The sequence below is a fragment of the Elephas maximus genome, chromosome X (assembly GCF_024166365.1).
Source record: "Elephas maximus indicus isolate mEleMax1 chromosome X, mEleMax1 primary haplotype, whole genome shotgun sequence".
Lineage (NCBI taxonomy): Eukaryota > Metazoa > Chordata > Mammalia > Proboscidea > Elephantidae > Elephas > Elephas maximus.
In genome coordinates, this window is record NC_064846.1 from 176,754,894 (window position 1) to 176,777,647 (window position 22,754).

General features: G+C 42.3%; 2 protein-coding genes across 12 annotated transcripts in view; both read left to right on the plus strand.

Moving 5' to 3' along the window:
- The window catches only part of LOC126069370 (zinc finger protein 208-like), a 464,532-nt gene that overhangs the window by 233,630 nt on the left and 208,148 nt on the right, over window positions 1-22,754 (plus strand). The gene's annotated exons all lie outside the window — the stretch shown is intronic.
- LOC126069474 (zinc finger protein 345-like) lies at window positions 29-15,256 on the plus strand. Its single transcript, XM_049872904.1, has 7 exons — window positions 29-48; window positions 501-623; window positions 5,750-5,851; window positions 8,818-8,920; window positions 11,831-11,957; window positions 12,798-12,948; window positions 13,804-15,256. Exons 1-7 carry the CDS (start codon window positions 29-31, stop codon window positions 15,254-15,256), a joined length of 2,079 nt encoding a protein of 692 aa, XP_049728861.1.

A 22,754-nucleotide genomic window follows, 5' to 3' on the forward strand; every position in this document is an offset into this window, starting at 1 on the left:
ACAACCAGAATGCTACTTAGAAGCGAGGATGGCGAGAATTCGTCTGACGTACTTTGGCCATTATCAGGAGGGAGAAGTCCCTGGAGAAGGACATCATGCTTGTTCAAGTAGACGAAAGAGAGGAAGACCTTAAATGAGGTGGATTGACACAGTGGCTGCAATGATGGGATCAAGAATAGCAATGGTTGTGAAGATGGTGCAGGACCGGACAGTGTTTGGTTCTGTCGTACGTATGGTGACTATGAGTTGGAACCTACCTGATTGTACCTAAGATCAGCTGTGATTTTATATGCTTATTTTTTTCCTACTCGTGTGTGCTCTGTTAGACAAATAAATTGCAAATATGCAATGCTCAATGCTTCCTTGGTTTGAATGCTACCTGGCCATATCACCTGCTTTCCTTGAGAAATTCATGAATATTTTCATTGCTATTTTGTTTTACTTTTTCCCATATATCCAATGAATGAGATGAATCACTAGTTTCTGTGTTCCTGTTGGAGTCCTGCTGCTTCTCCTGCTCACCGGAAGCGGAAGTGTGCCTCCTTGGTCGGCGTCCGTCCGGCTCCTCCGGTGTGTGGCAGCAACTGCTTCCTGGAGGCCTGTGTGTGTCGGTGCGTGGACAGGTGAGGTGGTGGGAGCCGCCCAGACCTGTGCTGCTAAGGAAACGCGGAGACATGCAGGGTCCCGGGCCTCCTGGGGTCTTCGGTCGCTCCCGCCGTCTGAATGGCGCGTCCCCACGTGTTGTGGAGACACAGGTGCGCGGTTACCTTGAGCTGCTCCTCAGCCCTCAGTCACTGCTGGCCCCTGCGTATATTTCAGGTTTACTGAGCTGTTTCTGGAGGGCTGGGCACGGGGTCGAGGACTTCGTCTAAGGGACCTTCTCTGAGCCTCCAAACACCACTGCCAGGGAGCGACGGTTTGTAACGTTTTACAGAAGTCTAATAATCTCGGAGAAATTTAATACCTCGCGCGTAGACAAATATCTACTCAGTGGCAGTGTCTGAACTCAAATGCAAATCTGTTGTTACTTCAAGGGGCATAGTGATCACAATCTCCCTGCCTGAAACGGCTCCTCTTTCTTTTCTGTGCTTCATCAGGCAGGACTTTTGTTGATTATTAGTGGTCCTGGGGAAATGAAGATTGTGGCGAGGATTATAACCTCCTCCTTTAATGGGTATATGTATTTAGGACTGATGAACAATCAACAAACATGACTTGGAAATAGTACGTACGTTTAGGAGCATGTTTATCCCAGTTTCAGGAGGAAAACATTTAATACAGGTAGCTTTCGAGGAATTTCTTGGGCGTTAAGGCAGAAATTTTCATCACGATTGTGTGAGAAACCATACAGCCAGTCGTAGTTGGTCCGATATAAAATGTGATGTTGCTGAACAGTGTTAATGTAGGCGACGAACGATTTATAGAGATCACACACCCTGGGTGTGTAGTCTGTGCTAGATTGGGTACTGGGAATTGAACTGTAACCTAACCACTCGGGTTCTGGTCCTGTCTTATTAAAAAAAATTGAAATAAGATGGACACTGATTGCAAGGGTAACAGAAAGTGGCAAGTTTACTGTCTGCATATACGAGGAGCACCTGGGGTCTAGTGACCTTATGGCCACGTGCTGGCTGACTAGGGGAGCTGGGGAGCTTTTGGTTTCCAGTGGCCTCAGGGGCTGGGTTTGGTACCTGGAGTCTTCTGCCTTTAGCCCTCCCCTGCCTATATTGGGGTGGGGAGAGGGTCAGGTGAAGCATGTGATCTCAATCTGTGCATGCTTCAAGGCATGACTAGGGCTAGTCAATGGACCCAGCCAGTACCTGCTGCGACTTCCTGCTCAAAACAAGCTTGTGGTTAGCAAGACAAAGGGGGGAGGGGGGAGGGGTGTTGACTGGGGTTTTCAGTATGGCTGACAGCCTGTTTCAGAACCACAGTTTCTGCTACCAAAGAAGCACAGTCCTTAAAAGGTCGACGGCTTCTTGGAGCACAAACCCTGCATATTCCTAGAGTCAGAGCGGCGAAAATTAGGAATGAAGGGAAGATGGGAGGCCCGTGTAATGCCACTAACCCATATACTTCAGATCTTAGAGGGTCAGCGACACTGCAGTGTTGAAAAGGTCCCTTATCTTGTATAATAATTACTTTACACAGTGAAAGAGTGAAGTAGGGCGGCCCTGGGTAGCTGAAAAGGTTCAGATTATTAGCGGAAAGGTTGGTGGATTGAACTCACCCAGATGAGCCTTGAAAGACAGGCCTGTCTATCTGCTCCTGAAAGGTCACAGCGCTGAAAACCCTATGGAGCAAATTTCAAGTGTCTGTATTTCAGTGTCCTGTTGGAGAAATTATTGAGAGTGCCAGTGCTTAATCTTTTTTAAAGTTGCTATGAATTATAGTTCGTGTTTTGTGTGTACATATATATTTATATATTGGTATGGAAGGAGTCTTTTTTTCACGTATTAACACGGTGATCTAGATCTAATTACGTTAAAAAACCAATTCTTTACGCACTGCAGTTCTTGAAATATGATTTTATTTCTTTAGATTAGTACAGCCTAAGGTTGGTGTGAAATCTTAGAAATACCAGTTTTCCTCTCAATATCCTCACAGCATCTAAAGCTCCCTCCTTTCACTTATACATTCTAACCAAGAAATTAAATTTCTTTCTTCTTAATACTGTCATTTCATGGTATCTGTGTGTGTTAAAATATATATAACAAGTCTTTTTCCCTTTTCAACCATTTTTACATGCAGAATTCAACGTTAATTGCTTTCACCATGTTGTGTAACTATCACCTCTATCAACTTCCAAGATTTTCCATCACCATTAGAAGAAAGTCAGTGTCGCTTAAGCATTAACTCCCGTCCTCTCTCCCAGCTCCCCCTAGTAACGATTTGGTCTCTATATACTTGCCTATTACAGATACTTAAGTGGGACTGTACAAGATTTATACTTTTGTCTCTGACTTGTTTAACTTAGCATAGTGTTTTCAAGGTTCATCCATGGCGTAACATTTATAAGAACTTAATCTCTTTTTGTGACCGAATAATATTCTATTTTTTTAATCCATGCGTCTGTTGATGGACATTTGGGTTTTTTTTTTTACACTTTTTTGCTATTTTGAATAGTGGTGTTTGAACATTGGTGTAAAAATAGCTGTTTGCATCCCTACTTTCAAGACTTTTGTGTATCTACTTGTTAGGTATCATTGAGGTAATTTTAGACTCATGGTGAGACCACGTGACAGAGTAGAGCTGTAGCGTAGGGTTTTTTTCCTGTAATTTTAACGAAAGCAAATGATGGCATCTTTGCCACAGAGGTGCTGGGGTGGGTGGAAACTGCCAACTGTTGTTTTCTTTAATTACATAATTTTATACTTTTGTTGTGGAGAATATACACAGCAAAACATACACCAATTCAACGTTTTCTACAGGTACCGTTTACTGACATTGATTACGTTCTTCCAGTCACACAACCATTCTCACTGAACTTTTCTCAGTTGTTCTCCCCTTAACATAAACTCAGTGCTCCCTAGGGTTCCTGTCAGCTCTTCTGAGTTGCTGTTGTCAGTTTGATCCCACATAGACAGTTTTCTAAAGAGCAGAATGCTCAAGGCTCATTGTTTACTACTTAAGCTAAACTATTGTTCGATTTTAAGAAGACTCTAACGGATATTTTTGGTTTAAGGTTTAAAGATGATCGCAGGACAATAGCTTCAGGGGTTCATCCAACCTTCATGGCTCCAGGAAGCCTGGAGTCCATAAGAATTTGAAATTCTGTTGTGCATTTTCCCTCTTTAGATCAGGATTCTGCTCTAGAAGTTTCGATGAAGATATTCCGTAATGGCAGCCAGGCACTCTCCTGTTCTTCTACTCTCATGGCCAATGAGGCAGCTGTTCATGGAGGCAGTTACCACACATTCCTTATCCTCCTCCTTTTCCTGCCTTAACTTTTTCCTCGGTTGTTCCAGGTGAATACAGACCGACTTTTGTGCCTTGGGTGGCAGCTTGTAAGACCCCAGGCACCACACAGTGAACTAGGAGGTTAAATCACTCAACACGTTATTAGGCCAGTTAGCTGCGATGTCCCATGAAAGCGTAACGCTCAACCTCCAAAGCAAGAAACCACGTCCCATGAGGTATATGGTTGTTCATCAGCAGCCTCAACATCTGCTCTTTTTGTTGTTATTCATACCGTCAGTCTTTTGGTTAGCAAGCGGGTACTTAACCATTTGCACCATCTGCGCTCCTATAAATGGAAATTTCTGGGTCATAGGCTATTTGTATGTTTAACATTTTGAAAAACAGGCACACTTTTCCACAGAGGCTGAACCATTTTACAACCCACCGGCAATTTCTTCATATTCTCCCCAACTCTTGTTGTTTCTGATAGTAGCCATCCTCCTAGGGATGAGGTGGTGTGTCTTGTGGTTTGGGTTTGCATTTCCCTAATGACAGGGGCATTCATCATCTTTTCATGTGTTTATTGACCATTTGCTTATCATCTTTGGTGAAATGTCTCCTTCAGTTTTTTGCCCAATTTTACAATTGTTGCTGACACTTAGGAGGTCTTTCTCTGTCCTGGATACTAAACCCTTATGGCATGTATGATTCCCAAATGCAGTGAAACCTGTGAAAGCTGGAACCTCTAAGGTGGAAACCTGTCAGAGTAGGAAAACTCAAATATTTTCCATTAAAGAAGTGACCAAAAAATGGCAAGGCTGCGCTGTGTAAAAGGCAGAAAAATTGCAAGACCCAGAAAAAGAAGGCAATCCTGTCAAATTCCAGCTCTCACAGACTTCAGTGTATTTTCTCCCATTCTGTAGATTGTCTCTTCCCTTTGTTGAGAGTCTTAATTGATCTGTTTTGTCTTTTATTCCTTGAGCTTTTTGCTATTGTAGCTCAGAATCCATTGTTGAAAGCTAGTGTGTGGAGAAAATAAACGTGCTTTTTTTTTTAAACTGTAAAAATATTGTATGAGTCAAAAACTTTAAAAATGCGTACAATAAAACCAGTCATTAAACACCACTCTTAATCTCAACATAGTGTTGAATAATGTAGTGCCTTCTATTTTCCTTCTCTAGACATAGATATTCTAGAAGTACTCCCATTCTGGATGGGACTTTCCTTTGGAGACATGACTGTTGTCATATTACTTCCTGTCGAATTCAAGCCTTCATTCAAAACTACTGAATTTTCCTAGGTGAGAATCTAAGAAATGCTCCTCAGATACCATGACATTATCAGTTTTTTTTTTTTTTCAGCCAAGAAAGCTTTTTAATTTTATTTGGTTCTTTTCCCTCTTTTTCTCTCTCTCTCTAACACACACACGGTAGTCATTTAATTTCTTCTTGAACAAGACAGGTTAAACCACATGAAGTTCCATGTTGGCGTTTTTCAAAGTTACCAAAAAGGCAGGTTCACATGCTTCCTCCAAATACGCCTGGGTGTTTACAAAGATCTAAAGAATTCACTGTAACGTGTACAACTATAAGCAGTGGTTCAGTTAAAATAAGGGATGTCTTCACTCAGGAGAAGTCTTCACACAGCCTTGAAAGTCAAGCAGAAAAAAAGAAGCTCTTCATCCAGAAGTTGACTGTAATTACCAGCCCGTGGTCTGCATCGAGCTCGTCCTGTCCCTTAGTACAGAAACCAAATGTCTGCTGTCAGACGTTACAATCTGTGCCAGGAACCATTAATTATTTGCTAAAGGCCTCATCCATGCCAACACTCTGCTCTTCTTCTCCTTTAGCTTGCAGCTTCAGAAGTGGGAATGCAGCCTGTTTCAGAGGACACAGTGTGATTGTTCGTGGCCAGCAGAAGACGCCCCACAGGATGAGATTCAGGCTCTTGGGTACCAATGGACTCAGACACCAAGTCCTTCCCATAGCCCACCTGGAACACTAAGGACTGTAACGCTCTGAAACCTAACATGTCCAAAATCTCACCTGAACAAATCTACTTCTCACCTGGCTTTCCCAGCCGGTAAGCTGCACCAGCCTTCATTCATTCACTGCATTCAGGGAAACAGTCCAAGCTACCGTGAGAGGGGAGCTCCCTTAGGAAGGCAGCTCTGAACTTTCTTCTCCTATTTCTCTTTTCAGAGGAAGGTACAGCCTCCACCCAGCAGCAAGAGGCAGATATCAACAATGTAAACCAAGCCAACTCTCAATCACATCCAGAAAAAATCCACATATTTTACCCTCTCTGGCAAGACCCTCCACATCTGACTTAAATTGAGAACACCCTCATATTTCATAGGCTCTTGACATCTTTTTAGAAAAATCTTTTTCAGACATGTCAACATTTTCCCTGCCTTTGGGCCTTCGCACCAAGTATTTCTGCTGATTAGAGGAAAACTTTTAAACTCTAGGAACTCAATAATTCCTATAATTCTTGTCTCACTTCAAATGTCACCTCTGCAGAAAGTGCCCCTCCTGTCTCCTCTGTTATTCCCACTCATTTCTATGTTTAAATGTCATTGAGGTTTTCAGAATGAGGTAAATCCAATTGAGGTTGACATTAACCTTCATCATGCAAGTAAAAACAAACTGAGTGCAATGTTCCATTTCCCTATGTGACAGACTTTTAGCAAGCCCAAAACTGTGAAGCTCTGCATTGTGCTGATGGCAGCTTTCATGCCCTCTCTGCCCTGTTGGTTGCTTAAGGGTCTGGTGAGTCTACTTGAGCTGTGATGCCCACTAGCCAGGTGCTGCTATTTCAATTAAAAGTAATTAAAACTAAAAGTAGAGTTCCTTCATTCCACTAGTCATATATTCTGTGGTGAATAGGCACATAGGCCTAGTGCCTACCATATTGGAGTGTACAGAAACAGAACATGTCTATCTTCACATAAAGTACTCTTGGATAGTGCTGCTGAAGACTATATATAACAGGTAATAATCTGTGTGTGTCCTCAATGATCAGTGTCACAGGCCAGAAGGAACAAGAAGACAAAATACAGAGTGTCTGCCCATAGATTTATAGTCTAGCTTGGGAGACAGTTTTAAAGAAAGAATGAAAAACTAAGGATATGTGTTATCTGTATTAAAAAGACCTAACCCGAGAGTGAGGTTCAACTGCTTGAAAAGGGAAATTATTTCAGTGAAGATTCAGAAAATTGTTTTTTTTTAGCTACATGCAGTGCTGTGTAGAGCTGATATCATTTTGTATGGGTGGGAGTGGAAAGAGTATTTCAGTTGGGAAAAATAAATGTGTAAATCCCTGAGGCAGCAGAGAACCCAGTATTATCCATTCATTGATGGAAGACAGAGATGATTAAAGCAGAGAAAACAACAAGTGAGTGGTGAGGTTTGTGTGACGGATTGGAACAGGTCGTTTAGAACCGTGCTGAAAACTCTGGGTTTTTGGAAGGCCCATGGACAGCCACTGATGGGCACTGAGCATTTCCTATGCCGCAGATAGATTTTGGAAGTGACAACGATGATTGAATGATGTCAGGCAGGAGGTTGTTATGAACAAATTAGGGAAGACTGTGAGGAGGCCTAGACGTGGAGATTGATTCTGAATCAGGAAGATAGCCAGTGATACAATAGAGGTGTGGATGGATGAAAGGGCATCCCTTCATAGACTGCTCATTCCTGTACATCACTGAATGCTTCTCACCTTTGAGTGTCAATGTGGATAACCCCCGGATCTGGTTGAAATGCAAATTTCGATTGAGAAATTCTGGGATGGGACTTGAGATTTCCACATAGTGAACAAGCTCCTGATTTATGCTGGGAATACTAGTCGAGAAATAATGATGTGAATTAAAATTACAGAGCTGTATTACAGAAAATAAAAAAAAAGAAGGATAACGTGTAGAGGGGAGCCACTCGTGTAAAGATCTTGCAACGGAGAATTCATTGACAGTGAGACCAAGAAATGAAATAGGACTCAAGTTGGAAAGGGCGCAGGGAGAAAAGAAATAGGAAGTGAGGCACGAGACGGGTCCTTAGTGAAAGCATAAAGATTTTCTGATTTATTTGTTGATCTATTTAATACCAGAAAGAGAAAGTGTTCAGAAATCCCCCCAGATTTCTCAAAATCTTAGTGAGTGGTGTTCTCATGGTTTGAAAATGAAGGTGGAAAAAATACGAGACAAGTCAAGGGGCAGAAAGAAATGTTAGTTAATTCCAAAGGAACAGAAAAATACTGATCAGATATTAGTGTCATAAATAAGATGAAAAAGTTTTAGGAAAGCACAGTGAAAGGTTTTTTACAGCACATAACTTAAAAATAAATGAACCATGATGAGTTCATTGTCAATATATGAAAAGTATGTTCTTTCTTAAAAATTCATCCATGTAAATGTCAGATAACACTGAGATTTGATACTAGGAACAAAGATACATAGGTAAGCCCACAACTTGAACATTCGATCCCTAAGTCCCTGGAGGAAATCAGGTTCAAGTTTGGCAGCCTGGCCAGGCCTGGTTGCTCCTCATGCTGTGGGAGAGGTAAATTCCTCCATGTGTGATCTTGTTGCAGAAAGGAGAGGCCTGTGGAGCTTCCTGAAGAATGCAGGTGTGTGCTGTGGGGGCTGGAGCCTGTTCTGCCTTTAGTGTAAAGGCCCTCAGGGTGGAGCATTGCCCTGAGCCTGGGAGGAGGCCAAAGGCCTGTCACTGGCTGCTTCCTCAACACTGTTTCCTCTACATCCTTCTTCTATTTCAGGTCTCAGGTGTGGTGCAGGGAGAACTAGTCCAGTCCAGGCAGCTGGGGACCTCAGGCGACCATCTGGCACATCCATCAATCACAGGGAAGGATTTCAATTGCTGTCACTGGCGTGTGGACCAAACATTATTCATCTGCCTCCAGACTGCCCAGGCCTCTGCTTCCAGTCCTGTCCCTCTTCCTGGAAGTGGCTTCTTGGGGTCAGAGACGTCATTCCATAGACTCCCAGAAGCTGGAGAAGAAAATGGTGAGTTCTACGCAGAACTGGGTTATCCTTAGCATTATGTGGGTGAGGCTGGATCTGAATTGTTGGGGAAGCAGCCGTGTGCTGCGGGACTGTGGTTTCAGTGAAGAAGACAGTGACAGAGGAGGCTGAGGAACTGAGCCCTAGGAGGCACCCTAATACCTTGCTCCACTGTCTCTGGGCCCTTCATGCCTACATACATGGCATTTGAAGATTTGAATACCTGGTGTCACCTTCCTTATGTGACTCTCAGAGGTAGCATCACACGGTGTTAATATCCCCACCCTACCCCCGGGTTCTTGGTGTTCTGTGTTGAATGACAGAGTGTTCTCTCCTGAATCTGAAGACGGAGCAGCTCTGGCTGTGGAGGCTGAGCCCCGACCCTCTAGAGCCATCCTTGTCCCATGTCTCTGAACAGTGTTCTTGAGTCCCCCTAGGCACTGGAGCACTTTGAGTCTTAAAAGGATTGAGAGGTATCATACCAGTTTCCTCCACTGCTCAAAACTGTAAAATTACTCAGCATTTCACTAAGATTAAAAGCTAGATTCTTTTCAGTTGCCAACGAGTTCCCCCGAACATGATAAGCCCACTGACCCCCAATCACCCGTCCAGATTCCTAATCCGGTTTTTCCTCTGCATTGCATTCGGCTCCAGCCACGTGGGCCTTTGGCTCTTCCTAAGACATCCAAGACACCTTCACACCTTCTGACCTGTGCTCTGGCTGTTTCCTCCTTCTAGAACGGTTTCTTCTCAGAGACCTGAATTCTTTTATAGAACATATTGCCACATGATAGTTATAAATACATGTTTATGTATTTAAATGTACTGTCCCCACTCAAAGAATTTACTATCCATGTTCATCTGGGTGTTCGTTTTGTTCACTGCTGTATCTGCTTTGCCAATGTGCAGTAGCCTCTGTATCAGTAGGACCTGAATCAATTTTAATGAATGAATGTAGCCACAATTAAGGGTCTGGAGGGAAGAAGTCTTGTCTGAGACACAGGGCTTTGCCAGGAGAAGTATGTCCTGGTTGTATGAATTGAGTAGAATGTTTACCTTTGTCTCCTCTTCCTATTATCCACGAGGACTTCAGATCATCGAGTGGGTTTGGGTTTTTGTTTTATTTTTTTTATGGTGTTATTGGACGGTAACAGCAAAAATAACAAGAAAACTGTATGCATATGGACAGAAATGGAGTTGTCAGCAATTTAGACTTCAAAGAGAAATTGACCTGCATTGTGATCCTGGCTCAGCAGTGTTCCATGTGGGAAGCACTGAGGATGTGATTAAATGATCGTCTCTAACTTTACTCAGCTATGCCCTGTCTGAAATAATATCTGCTTAGAAGAGTCATGAAAGAAAAATCACAGTTGCTCAGTACATGGAACATTTCATCATTATTCTATAATAAATATCAGGGTTTTTGGTGAGTTCAAAATATATAAGCTCGCCCACTGCAGTGGAGGAGACCTTTGGCTTTGGGCTCTGGTTCAAAGTTGTTGTGACCCCATCATACCAGGATGGATTAGAGATGACATAGGCTGCTCACGTCACCATTTCCCTGAGAAGAGGAGTCTTCTTTCTCTAAAATTACTCTGTTTTAGCACTGAAGGCGTCTTTTAGCAGCCTTTTCTTTCCTCTTGACACGAGAAACCCAACGGATTCCTGCTGTTTCAGAAAGGTCACTCTTACAGACCAGGGGATTCCAGTAGTCAGGGTTCAGGTAGTCATGTTTAGGTGCCTTCCAGGGGCTGCAAATGTGAGAGAATTCTAAAGCACAGCCCCTAGAGGGCTGGTGTGTAAGTCTATTTCCTAGGCTTCATAGGCAATTTAACCGGTAAACTCTCTGCGTTTCAGCTCTACTTATAATATTAATTTTTTTGTAGTAGAAGTTATACCTAACAAAATGTTTGTCAATTCAACAGCGTTTACATGTATAGTTTGGTGACACTGATTACGTTTATCATGTTTTACAGTCATTCCAACGAAAAACCAAACCAAGTGCCATCAAGTTGATTCCGACTCACAGCGACCGTATAGGACAGAGTAGAACTGCCCACATAGACTTTCCAAGGAGTGCCTGGCGGATTTGAACTGCTGGCCCTTTGGTTAGCAGCCGTAGCACTTAACCACTATGCCACCAGGGTTTCCAAATGGAAATGGTAACCTTTTGTCACTGAGGAAACACAAGGGCGTGCTGTCCTTGTTTCTGCAGAGGTTGTGCTCCTTGTCGTCTTCTAACATTAGACTGTGTTTGTGGACCTGTGACATCCCCAGTTTGGGCCTTGGTGCTCTCTGTTGAATGAGAGTCTCCTGACTTGAATCAGCCACATGCTGATCTCCAAGAGTTGAAGAAAATATGACCAGCTCAGTGTTTGGGTTGCCAGTGTGTTGATATTGGCCCCTGGTCCTCTCATGGTTGTGAGAAACAAAAGCAAAACTGCCCTTCTGCAGTGTTTACCAGTTACTATACATCATCCTGTCTCCACCCGGTGCTTTATGTTTTGTTGAGTGTGTTCTGGTAGGGCTTACGGAAGGAGGGGTAATTGTTTGTTCACAAGGAAGTGAAGATCTGAATGAGAGCATTTCTCTAATGTCTGCTATGTTTTCTAACCATTCCAGACGGTAAAGAGAGAGGAGAATACAAGTGCAATTGGTTGCAGTCGAACTGTAGAGAGATAATTTCAGTGCTGGGCGTCTGTGAGACAGAAAGCAATCAGTGAGGAAGTGAATGTAGTTAGTGAAGGGACGAGGCTGATGGCCATACCGTAGAGTAGACCTTGATAGTACACAGAACCTTGTGTCAAATCCCTAAGAATTCTCTGTTCCCCAGGACTGTCAGCCTCACCCTTCATTCTTGTACACACTGAAGTCCATGGTACCTTGCTGATGCAGAATGTGTCAATGTTTTAGGACTCAGTGGTTGTTGAGGATGTGGCTGTGGTCTTTACCCCGGAAGAGTGGGCTTTGCTGGATCTTACTCAGAGAAAACTCTACAGAGATGTGATGATCGAAACCTTCAGAAACCTGGCCTCAGTAGGTAAGAACAGATTCCTTTTTTTTTTCTTCTTTTTTCTGTTATTCCTTTAGTGAGCAAACCTCTTTTACTCATTAACTTTACTCCAGAATTTGGGCTGAGCAATGAGAATGAATCATTACATAAAGCAGTCATGGTCCTTTGGTCTATAGAGCTCACGTATCTTGGCTTCTCCGTGAACAAAAAGCACTATGTATTACACTTAACTTTCACTTCTCTTGTGATTAAAAGCCTTGAGGCTCTTTAAGTGTTGTAAATGTAAGCATTAGCTTTAGGGGTCACTTTGGGGTGCAGACGGTATTGTATTTTGGGACCGCGTAGAGTATTACTGTGTTGATTACAGGTTTGACATGATTATTTTGCTGCAAATCAACCCACACCTGTCTATCTTCAGAGACCCTGAAGAGCAAAGTATTGGCTCAATATCAAGGAACTCCTCATTACTCTTCACTGCCTTTCCTCATGATAAGCGTTTCTTCGTGAGCACCATGTCAGCTCTACACATTTGTTTTCCCAGAGACACAACTTCGCGGAAACCTGAGCTTCCTTTTCTGACTTTAGTGATCCTTTCACAGCTGCGGTCATGCGGATCCTTTTTCTCATTTAATGTTACATGTATATTGTGTCCAATATCTTTCTACTTAGCTCTAATTACGCTTATTCATGTCACCATTACTCTCAAGGTTCATAAAAGTATGTCCTAGTAAATTGCTTCTAAACCATTGGTAAAGTGCTGAAACCGTGAAATGTGGCTACGTCTTTATTAACAGTGGTCCTTTTTCCCCTAATAATTTCTTTCTGTTTGTTTCATATCGCGAACCTCAACTTGAATTATTGGGTCAGACTTTGGAAACCTTAAGGATGGAGAAAAGTTACCCAGGAAACATATAATGATGCGATACATAAAAAATAACATCTGGTCGTCCACGTTAGGAGAAATCTCTGAATTACATAGTAATAAAGATGATCATAAAAACCAAGAGAGACGTTTGAGGTGAGTGTCATTCAAACAAGAGAAAGCGGTGCTTCACGAGACAATCCTGAGTTGTGATGACCTTAAAATACACATTCGTATGTTCATGTGTGTATACCAAGGTTTCCAACTGTTTCACAACAGTTCAGTAATTGTAAACATAAAGAAGGTTGGTGTACGCATTGCATAGCCTCCAAACCTATTGCCTGTTGGATTTTGACCTGAGCAGAGAACAGTTGGCGGTGCCCTGCACAAACACGGTGTCCCACTACACTGCTTTGAATGTGTGTTTCTCGTCATACTCCTGCTATTCAGGATTCTGCAGCAGGTTCCTGAAACTTTTTTGGAATCCATGCAGGTGGGATTATTCACAGTACTGTGCGGAGCGACACGCATTGAAACCTATGAGATTGCCTGCCATCTTTGTTCAGGGCCCTGTGGTGTTTCCAACACAGGTTTAAATCCGATGGGCAGCAGATATTCAACGCAAACACTGCCCTTATTTACGTTGGCAATTTTTGAAGTAATACGAACCAGTTCGAAGCCCTGATATGTACTCATACATATATGAATATATATGTGTATGTATATTTGTATATGTATAAACTTTGCTGTAAACTTACGTGTTCAGGGAATTTTCACAACTTTTTCATAAATGTGTGTCAGACATTGAGTATTTGAAACATATTTCACTTACACACAATGATCAGAAAGCCTCATATTTTAGAAAAACAGTGACAATTATGGTAGTATTTCTGCTAGATGATTTAAGCTATGAAACAGGAGAGAAGTCAAGCCAAAAACTGCGTGTTCACTTTGTTTGGTAATGATGAAGTGGAAATAATTGATTTCCAACATGTTACCTGTTTTTAACAGAATTCATACAGTAGAAAACCTCTGTGAAAGTAACGAAGGCAATCAGTGTGGGAAAACCTTCAGCCGGGTTCCAAATCTTACCGTGCAGAAAAGAAATCCTCCAGAAGTAAATCCTTTTGAATGCTCTGACTGTGCAAAAGCCATCATGGATCCCTCATCACATAACCACCATGCCTGTCAGTTTATTGCGTGTAGAGAAGCCTGTGGTGGTACCACTCCTATGAGACCTCTTAGTGGCAAGAAACCCCATAAGTGTGAGGTATGTGGGAAGGATTTCATTTGTATCTCAACTCTTAAGAATCCTGTGACAACACTCACTAGTGACAATCAGTATAAATGTAATGAGTATGGGAAAGATTTCTGTAGTTTCTCGTCCTTTTGGACACATGTGAGAGGTCACAAGGGTGAATGTAAAGAAAGTTCTTCTAGTGACCCTTTATCCCTCCTTTTCTATAACAGAGATAAGCCCTATGAATGTAGGGAATATAGGAAAGCCTTTAATTTTTCCTCAGCCCTCACTGCACATTTAGGAACTCACAGTGAAGAGAGGCCTTACGAATGTAATGAATGTGGGAAAGCCTTTAGATGGCCCTCATACCTCACTAAGCATATGCGAACTCACAGTGGAGAGAGGCCTTATGAATGTAAGGAATGTGGGAAAGGCTTTAGTCAGTCAGGACACCTCACTACCCATATAAGAACTCACACTGGGCAGAGGCCTTATGAATGTAAGGAATGTGGGAAAGCCTTTAGTCGGGTCTCAACCCTCACTACACATATAACAACTCACAGTGGAGAGAAGCCTTATGAATGTAAGCAATGTGGGAAAGCTTTTAGGCAGTTCTCAGGCCTCATATCACATAGAAGGATTCATACTGGAGAAAGGCCATATCAATGTAAGGAATGTGGGAAAGCCTTTAGGTATTCTTCAGCCATCGCTTTGCATAGGAGAATTCATAGCGCTGTCAGGCCTTATGAATGTAAGGAATGTGGGAAATCATTTAAGTATTCTTCTACCTTCACTTCACATATAAGAATTCACAGTGGAGAGAGGCCTTATGAATGTAAGGAATGTGGGAAAGTCTTTAGGCAATCCTCAAACCTCACTGTACATAGAAGGATTCACAGTGGAGAAAGGCCTTACGAATGTAAGGAATGTGGAAAAGCCTTTAATTGTTCCTCACATCTCAGTAATCATAGAAGAACTCACAGTGGAGACAAGGCATATAAACGTACACAATGTGGGAAAGCCTTTAGTCAGGTGTCATTCCTCACTAAGCATGTAAGAACTCACAGTGGAGAGAAGCCTTATGAATGTAAACAATGTGGGAAAGCCTTTAGCCAGTCCTCAGACCTCGTGACACATAGAAGAGTTCATACTGGAGAGAGGCCATATCAATGTAAGGAATGTGGGAAGGCCTTCGTGATTTCTCGTCCTTCAGAAGACATATAAAAACTCATCGTGGAGGACTTAGGAATGTCAGGAGTGTGAGAAAGCCTTTCCTTGTTCATCACACCTCATATCACATATAAGATCTCACTGTGGAGAGACTACTCTGTCAAAAGGGGGGTGTTTCATTCTTAATTTCTGTAATTTCAAACAGTAAATTTCTGAAAGTCAGTGATAAAAGAACAAAGTTTCTCAGTGTGTAACAAAGCAGTACTACCTCCAAGAAGGGGTCATTCGAATTCCTTTGTGCCTATGAAAGTTTCATTTTCACTATGGCGTTGTCTTCATCAGTGTTTCTTACTTTCTCAGTCCAAGCCAAATTTTACCTTTCGGAAAGTCCTTGACTATAACAAATAAGCCTGTAGGGACTAGCCAGGAGCAAATGTGGTTTTATATTTGTTAATATTTTTATGGATGTTATTTTGTATACAATGAAATGCACTCTTCTTGTATTTAGTTTAAGAGTGTTTTTTGAAAAAAATTGTATTCCATGGGAATTCCACTTTGGAATACAAGCTGACAGTTCCTTCGAAATCTAAACACAGGCCTCCCATTCTGATCCAGCAGTAACACTCCTAGATATTTACCCACATGAGTTAAAAACATACATCCATATAAAAACCTGCTCACAAATGTTTATAGCAGCTTTCTTCATAATTACAATAATTGAAAGCACCCAAAATGTCATTGAATAGGTAAATGGGTAAACAAATAGTGAGACATCCATGCAATGGTGTATTATTCAGCGATGAAAATAATTAAGCTATCAAGGTAGGAAAAGTTATGGAAGAATCTCAAATCCACACTAAATGAAAGAAGCTGGTCTAGAAAAGCTACATCCTGTGTGATCCCAAGCCGATGACGTTCTGGAAAAGTATGAAGTGTAGAGGCAGTACAAAGATCATTGATTGCCAGGGGTTTGGGGAGAGGGAGGAGGAACGAATAGGTGGAGCCCAGGAAATTTTTACAACTGCGTAACTATTCCGTAGGATATGTAATAATGGACTCATGACATTATGCATTTATCAAAACCTAACACAAAGAGTGAACCCTGATGAAGTCTATGTATTTTAGTTAAAAGCCACGTCTCACTATTGATGTGCCAGTTGTTACAAACGTACCCCACACCACAGGAATGCAAGATGTTAATAGGAGAAACACTGGGTGTAGGTGGGGTGCATGGGGACTGTGTACTTGATGCACAATTTTTTAGTAAATACGTCTCTAAAAATAGTCAATTTCAAAACTATGAAAAATATGGCATCCCATTTTTGTTTTGTTTTTATACCAGAGGGTGCAGAATCTATCGAAGTTTCTTATATCTTTTTTGTATGAACGAAGTAGACATCATTTGTTTTTGTTTCTTATAAGTGAATTTAAAAACTATTGTAAAATACATGTAAAAAATAAATTTGCCATTTTAAACATCTTAAGTGTACAAATGCATTAGTTACATTGACAATGTTGTGCAACCATCAACCCTATTTCAAAAATTCTTCATCCCATCCCATTTGGAACAAAGGAGAATGAAGAAAACCACACACACACAGAAAATATTAGCCCAAAGTACTAAAGGAGTACATGAACCAGAGACTGCACCAGCCTGAGACCAGAACAACTAGATGGTGCCTGGCTGCCAGCAATGAGTGTCCTACCAGGGAACAGAACACACATTCTCGGACAAAACAGGATACAAATGTAGAACAGAGCTCAGATTCATGTTTGAGCAGATTTCATGGTCTGACAGAGACTGGAGGAGCCCCCGAGGCCTTGGCCCCCAGACACACTGCGAACCGCTAACTGAAACCATTCTCCAAGCCCACTCATCAGACAAAGATTAGACAGGAGTGTAAAACCGGAAGTAATAAGCATGAGGAATGTGCTTCTTAGTTCAATTAGATTTATAAGACCAAATAGGTAGCTCCTGCCCAAAAGCAGGATGAGAAGGCAGGAAGGGACAGGGAAATTGGTCAAATGGACACAGGGAACCCAGGGGATTCCAACTAATGCCACAAAACAATATCTATGTAAATTTCTTAATAAGAAACTAACTTAAGGTGTAATGTTTCACCTAAAGAATAAGAGAGGTTTTTTTTTCATCACCCCAAAGAGACACTCTGTACCCAACAAGCAATAAGTCCCCATTTCCACTCCCTCCAGCGCCTGGTAACTAAGAATAAACTGTTCTCTCTGCCTTTGCCAGTTCTGGACATTTCACATAAACGGAATTGTATGAAATTCGTCCTTTAGTGTCTGGCTTATTTCACTCGTCGTAATATGTGCTCAAGGTTCATCGATCACCTTGCATATACCAGAACTTCATTTCTCTTTGTGGTGGAATAAATATTCAATTTCTTCATCTGTGGCGTTAGTTGTTGATGCATAAATTTGAATAATATTTGTATTAACTGTTCTTCCTTGTAGGCATATGGCGATTATGGTGTCATTGACAGAGTTGTAATGCAGGATTTTGAAATGTTCTTTTTGATCATGAATGCGATTCCTTTCCTCTTCAATTTGTCATTCCTGGCATAGTTGGTCATACAAATGTCTGACATGGCCCATACCAGTCCATTTCAGCTCAGTAATGCCTAGGATATTGATCTTTATGAGTTCCATTTCATTTCTGATAACTTCCAAAGCTGCAGAATTTCATTAATAATGGTAATGTGGGGCAGCTAACAGGATTGAGAAAATGCTCACCCTCACTAGCCATTAAAGAAATGCAAATCAAAACTACAATGAGGCAGGGAGAGAGGGATATTCACTAACCAGATAGCAGACAAAAATGTAGGCGATGGGAAGTACAACTGAAGAAAACCAAAAGGAATTTCCTCAATACAACCAAAAGCTTCAAAGGCCAGAGTAGTAAGGGCAGGTGTCTGGAGACAATGGTTGCAAGGGACATGTCGGTCAACTGGCATAACAAAATGTATTAAGAAACCAGTCTGCATTCCACTTTGGTGAGAGGCCGCTGGGGTTTTAAACGCTAGGAAGCGGCCATCTAAGATGCATCAATTGGTCTGAACCCACCTGGAGCAAAGGAGAATGAAGAACACCAAAGACTCAAGAGAAATACGAGCCCAAGAAACAGGGCCACATAAACCAGAGACTCCACCAGCCTGAGACTCAAAGAACTAGATGGTGCCCAGCTGCTGGTGATCATTGCCCTGGGAGAACACAACAGAGAATACCTGATGGAACAGGACAATAGTGGGATGCAGATCTTAAAATCTCATAAAAAGCCCAGGCTTAATGGTCTGCCTGAGACCTAGGGACCCTGACAGCCAAGGTCCCCGAACCCTTTGATAGCCCAAGATTGGAACCATTCCCGAAACCAACTCTACACACAGCGATTGGCCTGGGCTATAAGACAATGATGCTGCTGAGGAGTGAACTTCATGGCTCAAGGAGACACATAGGATTATGTGGGCAACTCCTGTGTGGTGGCGAGATGAGAAGGAAGAGGGGGACAGGAGCTGGCTGAATGGACACAGGGAATGCAGGTTGGAGAGGAGGAATATGCTGTCTCATTAAGAGGAGCACAGCTGGGACTGCATAGCAAGGTCTGCACAGCTTTTTGTATGAGAGACTGACTTGATGTGTAAACTTTCACCTAAACCACAATAAGTTAAGGAAAACTATGAGCTACCTTCTCACCCCAACATTATTGGCACGTAAGAACAACAACAACAAAAAAAAAAAAATCAATGCTGGAGAGGTTGCGGGGATGTCATGGGTTCAATTATGTCCCCCCGGAAATATTAACTTGGTTAAGTCATGATTTCCAGTATTCTGTGGTTGTCCTCCATTTTGTGATTGTAGTTTTATGTTAAAGAGGATTAGCGTGGGATATAACACCCTTACCAGGTCACCTCCCTGATCCAGTGAAAAGGGAGTTTCCCTGGGGTGTGGCATGCACCACCTTTCATGAGAGATAAAAGGAAAAAGAAGTGAGCAGAGAGACAGGGGAACCTCATACCGGAAAGCACTGCCGGGAGCAGAGCTTGTCCTTTGGACCCAGGGTCCCTGCTCAGAGAGGCTTCCAAAGCTGGGATAGATTGAGGAGAAGCCTGACAGTAAAAGCCTTTCCCTGGAGCCGACGTCTCAAATTTGGACTTTTAGCCTACTTTACTGTGAAGAAATAAATTTCTCTTTGTTAAAGCCATCCACTTGTGGTATCTCTGTTATAGCAGCACTAGATGACTCAGACAAGGGAGATTCGAACTCTTATGCACTGCTGGTGAGAATGTAAAGGGGTACAACCATTTTGGAAGACGATTTGGTGCTTCCATAAAAAACTAGAAATAGAAATACCATAGGATTCATCAATGCCACTCCTAGGAATATACCCTAGAGAAATGAGCCCTCACACAAATAGACATACCCATACGCGTGTTCACTGCAGCATTGTCTACAATAGCAAAAAGATGGAAATAACCTAAGTGCCCATCGACAGGTGAATGGATGTCTTAGTCAACGAGTGCTGCTATAAGAGAAATGCCACAAGTGGATGGTTTTAACACAGAGAAATTTTATTCTCTCACAGTCCAGAAGGCTAGAAGTCTGAATTCAAGGCACTGTCCTCTCCAAGGGAAGACTTTCTGTCTGTGTTGGCTCTGGAGGAAGTTCCTTGTCATCAGTCTTCCCTTGGTCTGGGAGCATCCCAGTGCAGGAACCTCAGGTCCAAAGGACACACACTGCTGCTGGCGCTGCTTACTTGGCGGTATGAGGTCCCCATGTCTCTCTGATGGTTTCTCTCTTTTATATCTCAGAAGAGATCGCCTTAAGACACTACCTAGGCTTGTAGACCTCATCAATATAACTGCTGCTAATTCATCTTATTACATCATAGTGATAGGATTTCCACCACATAGAGAAATCAGAAGATAAAATGGTAGACAATCATACAAGGGAATGATGACCTATCGAAATTGAGAGATATTTGGGGGGGGATGCAATTCAACCCATGACAATGGGTAAACAACCTATGGTACCTGAACACAATGGAATACTATGCAAATATAATGAAGAATGATGAATCTGCAGAACATCTCACAACACGGATGAGTTGGGAGGGCATTTTAATGAGTGAAATGGGTCAATCACAAAAGGACGAATACTGTTCGAGACCACTATTAAAAAACTCAAGAAGTTTTAGACACGGAAACAATCTTTGATGGTTACAATGGAAGGGCGAGGAGGGAAAGAAAAATACTAGTCAATAGTTAAGAGGTAGCTTTGATGAAGGCTAAGGCACTAGGGAATACTGGGGAAGTCAGCAGAACTTGATCAAGCCAAGGTCATGGAAACTTCATAGACAAATCCAAATTCCCTGAGGCACCGAATTACTGGACTGAGGGCTAGGGACCGTTGACTCATTAATATTTAGCTCAATTGGCATAACACACTTTAAAATGAAAATGTTCTGCATCCTACTTTGTTGAGTAGCATCTGGGGTCTTAAAAGCTCGTGAGTGGCCATCTAAGATACTCCACTTTTCTCACCTTGTATGGAGCAAGGAATAATGAAGAACAGCACAGACACAAGGTAAAGCAGTAATGAACAACTACCACAGCCTCCACCAGACAGTCCAGCACAACGAGATAGTGCCCCGCTATCAACACCAACTGCTCTGACAGGGATCACAATAGAGGATCCCAGACAGACCTGGAGGAAAAAGTAGAACAAAATCCAAACTCACAAGACAAAACCAGACTTACTGGTCTGACAGAGACTGAGAAACCCCGAGAGTATGGCCCCCAGACAGCCTTTTAACGCAGTCCTGAACTCACTCCTGAGGTTCACTCTTTAGCCAAGGATTACAAAGGCACATTAAAAAAAGGGGGGGGGGAGTGAATTGTAGAAAATACGAATCTAGGAAAATTGTAAGTCTCCATCCCTGCTACTCTTTTAACACAAGTCCAGTCCCTAATCATATTTCCCAAATTCCCAGATGTGACAAGGATGTAGTCCCCTTTTATTTCCTTATAGCCTTATGAAATGTTTTCTTTCTGTTTTGGAGACACTCCCCCTACACCAGTGATTCTCAACTGGGGATCATTTTCCACCTCAGGATATCTGGCAATATCTGGAAACACTGCGAGGGAGGCACGTGCTAATACACTCTAGTGTTTTAGAGGCCAAGGAGGCTGCTGAACATCCTACATGCATCCTGGGCTATGGAGCCCTGGTGGAAGCCGTTGCACGTGGCCAAAAACTGGCCTAACAGTATGGGACAAAATCCAGGGACACATCAAAACTTCCCTTTTACATAACAATAGCCAACATCTACTTGGAACTTCACGTGGTATTTCTTGTGCTGGTGATTTACCATATTAGCTCATTTAATCCTCACATCAACCACATGTGGAACATGTTGTCGTAGCCTCTCTTTCCCAGATGAGGAAACTGAGGCACAGGGAAGCTAAGCATATTTCTCAAAACCACCTTCTATTAAGGTGGCATCAAGATTTCCAAGCCAGGAAAGGAAAACCTAAGAGTTCACACTATTAACTGCACTGTTCCATCACCCGTGGACTCATGTGTCCAGCACAGGACATTGGCGATGTCTCTGGCAGGAAGACTCACTGTAGAGAAATGTCTGCAGGGCTCCCTTTATGCCTTTGTTCACCAAGTTGTGGATGAAGGGCTTTGTCATGGAAGTGACCACCGTGTACAGAACGGCAAAGACCCCTGCACAAGTGATGTGGTTGTAGAACACACAGACATAAGCAGGCAGGCTTCGTAGAACAAGGAGACAAACGAGAGGTGAGACCCACAGGAGAAAATGCTTTATACTCCCCGTTATGGATCGAATTTGTATCCCCCAAAAGTATGTGTTATAAACCTTAATCCCTATACTTGTGGATATAGTCCTATTTGGGAGTGGGGTTTCTTGGTTATGTTAATGAGGCAATATCAGTGTAAGGTATGTCTTAAGTCAGTCTCTTTGGAGATGTAAAAAAAATCAGATTGAGCAAGCAATCAAGCAGACAAGCAGAGCTGGGGGAAGACAGATGCCACACCACATGAAGATAAGCAAGAAACTGAGATCAGAAGCTGAGAAGAGACAAGGACCTTTCCTCAGAGGGCACAGAGAAAGGAAGCCTTCCCTAGAGCTGGTGCCCTGAATTTGAACTTCCAGCTCCCTGAACTGTTGTGAAAATAGCTTTGTTTGTTACAGCCACCCACTTGTGTTATTTCTGTTATATCAACACTAGACAACTAAGAATTTGTTATGGGTCAGTGGGATGCTGCTCTAAAAAATATCTAAAATGTGGAAGTGGTTTTCGAATTGGGTAATAGGAAAAGCCTGGAAGAGTTTTAATGTGCGTAATAGTCAAAGCCTAGATGGTCTTCAAGAGAAGGTCGGTAGAACTATGGACATCAGAAGCCATTCTTGTGAGGGCTCAGAAAGAAGTGAGGAGAGCCCTAGAGAAAATTCTCCATCATTTCAGAGAGTAGGTTGGTGCCATCAACAGAATGTTGCTAGACACAT

What these genes read in the sequence shown, in the direction of transcription:
- LOC126069474 (XM_049872904.1), top strand. Translation starts at nt 29, where the DNA reads ATGGCGAGAATTCGTCTGAC. An exon ending in GATGAGATTCAGGCTCTTGG is followed by an intron (nt 5,852 to 8,817) that starts GTACCAATGGAC and finishes ATCTGCCTCCAG; the next exon opens with ACTGCCCAGGCCTCTGCTTC. An exon ending in CAGAAACCTGGCCTCAGTAG is followed by an intron (nt 11,958 to 12,797) that starts GTAAGAACAGAT and finishes TTATTGGGTCAG; the next exon opens with ACTTTGGAAACCTTAAGGAT.